This window comes from Limulus polyphemus, unplaced genomic scaffold (assembly GCF_000517525.1).
Source record: "Limulus polyphemus unplaced genomic scaffold, Limulus_polyphemus-2.1.2 Scaffold3457, whole genome shotgun sequence".
Classification (NCBI taxonomy): domain Eukaryota; kingdom Metazoa; phylum Arthropoda; class Merostomata; order Xiphosura; family Limulidae; genus Limulus; species Limulus polyphemus.
This window is the reverse complement of record NW_013669067.1, coordinates 9,385-14,107: the sequence shown is the minus strand read 5'-3', so window position 1 is coordinate 14,107 and position 4,723 is coordinate 9,385. Positions and strand designations below refer to the sequence as shown.

The 4,723-nt window shown below is 30.6% G+C and overlaps 1 protein-coding gene across 2 annotated transcripts in view; it reads right to left on the bottom strand.

The window, feature by feature from the left end:
* LOC106469385 (myotubularin-related protein 3-like) overlaps positions 1-4,723 on the bottom strand; it is a 110,566-nt gene that overhangs the window by 97,006 nt on the left and 8,837 nt on the right. For both annotated transcript variants that reach the window (XM_022397892.1, XM_022397893.1), the window contains exon 2: positions 1,168-1,325. In XM_022397892.1, the coding sequence (XP_022253600.1) occupies positions 1,168-1,325 (158 nt within the window). The remainder of the gene's footprint in view (positions 1-1,167; positions 1,326-4,723) is intronic.

Here is a 4,723-nt window from a genome sequence, read left to right as displayed (position 1 = left end):
CTCAATAATACTTCTGACTGCAGATCAATTACTCACTATCTACGCACACATTACATTACCGCGTCACGTCATTGTCCCCTCTTATATATACCAAACTACCCTATATCTAGCAAATACTAGAGCATTCGCCAAGATATGGGATAGTTCTAGAAACGTGGTGTCACTGTAGTCATGTGATCTCGATGATGCAACAATATGTTAGAGTGAAACTAACAGTAGAAAAGAAAATAAGAAAAATAATTTTATTCCATCAAAGTGTAGTTCTAAAGTAAGTGAATCAGCCCGAGTGCACTTTGACAAAAGGAGCAGAGGATCTTCAAAAGAAAGAAGACCTAACAATTACAGTAACTCGTGCCACAATTGTAAGTGAATCACAGAGAATACTAGTGTGATAGAAATAGAGAAGGTAGTTTGGCTTGTCAACTGAAATTCTAAAGTAATTGAATAGGCCTAAGTGGATATTTGACAAGAAGGAGAGAAGTACATGTATATTATATATGATATGCCTATAATATCCATAGTGTTCAAGAATGTATTGTACATACGTTAACTTGTTCAGAATATATATATTATTTTGAAAACAAGTGAAGTGCATGCTGTTTATTCATCATTGAATTTATCACTAACAAGTCACAGACATTTACTGTAGAAGAATAGAAGTCCTACAACAACATAGTATATATTTATAAAGAGGAAACTTTATATATATATATATCATTTTAAATTCTGACAGACTTAAACATTTCTTTCAAAACACAGACTACAGCATGAAATCATTAAACCCATGAATTCATGATTGCTAATAAATGTGTGAAACCTAGCTATCAGGTCAATGCTTATTACATGTTGTGCAACAGTATGGTATACACATATGTCAAGTATTGGTTTTTTATTTCATAATAAGTTGTAGATTTACCAAAACAAAAAAAGTGCTTAGGTTTGAAAATATGATGACTTTTGTGAGCTATTAGTTTTATGAATGTAATTGGAAACTTGGACAGTATAATGTCACTGAACTGGAAAGGGTTAATTCTTTCATACATTAAATAAATAAACAACCATTTAATGAACCACAGTATTTGTCTTTGTTCCAACATTATATATTTTTACCTTGCGCAAGCTTTGATAGCTATATAAACAAACTGCAAATCCAGAAATATGACATACTTTGGTGTAAGCATATAAACATATCTTTCCTTTGCTCCTTGTGACACTGTTGGAAGAAATAAAAAGCAAACACTTCCTCCAATTTCTGTGGTGGTGCATAAGCAGCAAGAAGACGGGACAGCCATTTCTGACACTCTTCGCTTGTAGCAAAGTTACAACTACACAAGTAAAAACAAAATACTTAATTGCAATTATTCAGAAATATCTTATTTAAATAATAACATATTTATGTGCAAGTCAAACAAAACAAACAATGATTGATTTTATATTATGTCTTAACAAAGACAAAGAATTCCAACAGAAAATAAACACATCTTGTGAAAAATGTTGTAGGAAACAATAATGTTATTCTTTCCTTATCTCATAGTCTCATTTTCCAAATGATTTTTATCTTACAAGTTTCAAACTAATATTATTAAACCAAAATTTAAACAAGATCTTTATATATCTGTGCTTATAAAATCACATCTACTTATTAATTTCAATATTAAAATTTGACATCTAAATGCTTTTGGAAAAAATGGTTCTCCACTGCTTTGATAAATATGAACAGATATAACTATTTAAATAAATATAATTCAATTATACAAAATATAAAGTTTCTGCACCATGCCTCCCTTATATCTTTAATCACACTCTCTATGAAATGAAAAAAACATTTGTATTCAAGATGTATTTTCAGATATAAAAGAAGAATATCATCATTCAAGCCAGCAAACATAGTAGGCTAATTTACATATTTGCTGCAATGGTTCTGTTGCATTGACAACTACTTATATTTTTGCCCTTCCCTAACTAGAATATGAATATATCTTTGTACAGGTACATAGATGTAGAATTTTTAAATTTTTTCTTGCATTTTTTTGCTGACATGTTTGAGAATGGAATTTAGTCGTATCTTGCTCTAATCATCATCTCGGGTAAAGGTTACATACCACAGTGATCACTTGTGCTTGCCTGTCCAGGCTTCCATATTGTCTCACTCTTGCTGTGCATAATATACCAAAGTGAAAATGTGAAGCAAAGAATTAAAAATCAACCCAGTAATCAGTACAGCTAATTAAGTATGCTAAACTTATTTTATTCTTTAAAGAATACTTCCAGTTTTCATCCAGTGAAATGTCTTCACTCAGATACAGCAGCAAGAGTATTTGACCAAAATCTAAAAGAAACTGACCAGCTTAGAGATTAAGCAGAAATAACTACATTCTATTATTGTAAATAGTTTTTGTTCTGCACGCATCATTCGAGTGATTTCCTTTGGTGTCTGATACCATTTTATTCTCCTGCAATACTTACACATTACCTTTAAAGCCTATTTTAACTTGAATCTTACCTGTTACAGTTTTACCTTTGAATAGCACTTACCTGAGAAGAATGGTTTACATGGATGCATCAAGATTAAAGCTTCTATCAGATCTAGCACACTAATACACATTATCTATAAGCATAAAGTTGTGTTACATAAAATAATTGAATAACCAAAATTACAATTAAATCAGTTAATATCAAGAAAATAATCAAATTTAATGTTTCTGATTATTCCAACTATTCAAGTAAACAAATTTTGTCTTTACAATTTCTCGTTATTATTTTTCCAGTCAGCGTGGTCTGATGATTTTAAATTAGAAGGTTATGGGTTCAATTCCAGTTGCCACTATCCACACTTGTCCTTTCAGCTATGAGGTGTTATATATATTTCTTTGTTTTCGAGTTATGGCTGAGCAACTAAAGATATCTGTGACTCTCCCCATTTTTGAGCTGCTGACCAGAGGAAAGGCAACCAACCAGCAGTACTATGGGCTACTATTATATGGTAGTAAATAGCATTAGTAGTTTTGCCATAACTCAAAAGTTGTTCAGATTCAGATATATACCAACTGAACTCACACAACACAAAAGTTAATACTACTGTTGGCATGATTGCATGTGATGTAATGCATGCTGTTCAGCTTGTATATAACTCACAAATGTGAGGGTGTATGTTGTTACCATTGGTTGCATAACTAGCCATGCCTGTTTTTGTGTGTTTACCTTGTTTGGACTAAACAACAGTTTAGTTTTAACTTAATATATTGTTCACTTAAAGACCTCATGTAATTTCTCACTGAACGTTTAAAAAAAGTTTAAAAATTTTTCAAAATAATGCTCAAACAATAACTGGTGCTAAAAAATATTAATACATTCAAATGTACATAGTGTGAAAGTTTTATTTGTAATAAAAAATAAACTAATATGGCACATACTTATACAAGTTTTATAACATACTAGACCACCTGTGACTCATTGGCTCACCCACTATTCAGAGATCATGAAGAATTCAAGCTAATTTCAATATTGCACCGAAATGAAGGTTTATTTTGAGATAATTTAATTACATATTTCAATCTATTTGTGTTATTCATAATTCAAGAAAAGATATTTGATTGTTGATTGGGAGTAAAAGGAACCACCATTTCATTTTTCAAAAAAAGTGAAGTCAGAGTTTTCAGGTATTGTGATGAATTAGTTCATTATGTTGTGGTCTTTCCTCTTAAACCTTCTACAAATAAGAAACAGTAACACTTTATTTTTTCTTCGAATTACCTGCCATAACCAAGGTACATTATTGAGAAATTCTTCAAGATCTTGTTTTTGTCATCTTACGCCTTTTAATGAAGATGAGAACATTGACAGGGAAATAGATTTGAACGAAGAAGTTTCGTAAAGGGCACAAACAGTAGTGTGATGTAAAATTACTCATGATAGAAATTTTTATAAAAGTGACCCGAAAAATGGTGTTAACTCTGTAACCCGTGGCCCGATGACATTTCGTAATGAGCGCAAATGGTAGTGTGATGTAAAATTACTCATGCTAAAAATTTTCAAAAAAATGACTCGAAAAACAGTGCTAACTCAGTAACCCGTGGCCTGATTTTAACGAAACTTCTTTTATTTTGTTTCTATTCTCATTTCATTACAAATATGGCACTACTGTGCACCATTTTTGCTGTATTCAATTACAGACAAGCAAACAAACAATCTCAGAGTTTTAGTAGTATATAGATTATCCAAATGTCTGGCTCTACAATGTTTTCATTATCTTAAAGTCCAACTTCAATTCCCAAAAACATGCTAGAATTGTAGGACATAAAAGGTGTTGCCCTGATATATTTTCAGTTAATTATCTCCTGTTTTGTAATAGACTTGGTGTGACAGATTGGTGATTATCACATCCCTTTCAGTTAAATCAGTCCGCATTCTTTTGGCAATGTAGTAACTTAGGTATTATACATTAAGTTTGTGATTTTTTTTTATTATAATTAAGTATATTTTCAGCAGATGATTAATTAGAAAATCAGTAGATCACCTTGCATAATCAAAAATATTATCAAATAGCCACTCTACCCCATTTGCCATATGTAATCTTTACAATCATCAACCATTATAATAACTTTTAGTTATAAATTAACATAAAAAAATCAACAAATTGACATTCAAAAAGAAGTTTTTAATTTTATTATTAGGAGAAAATGTAGTTAAAATAATAGTATATATATATATATATACCAGGTCC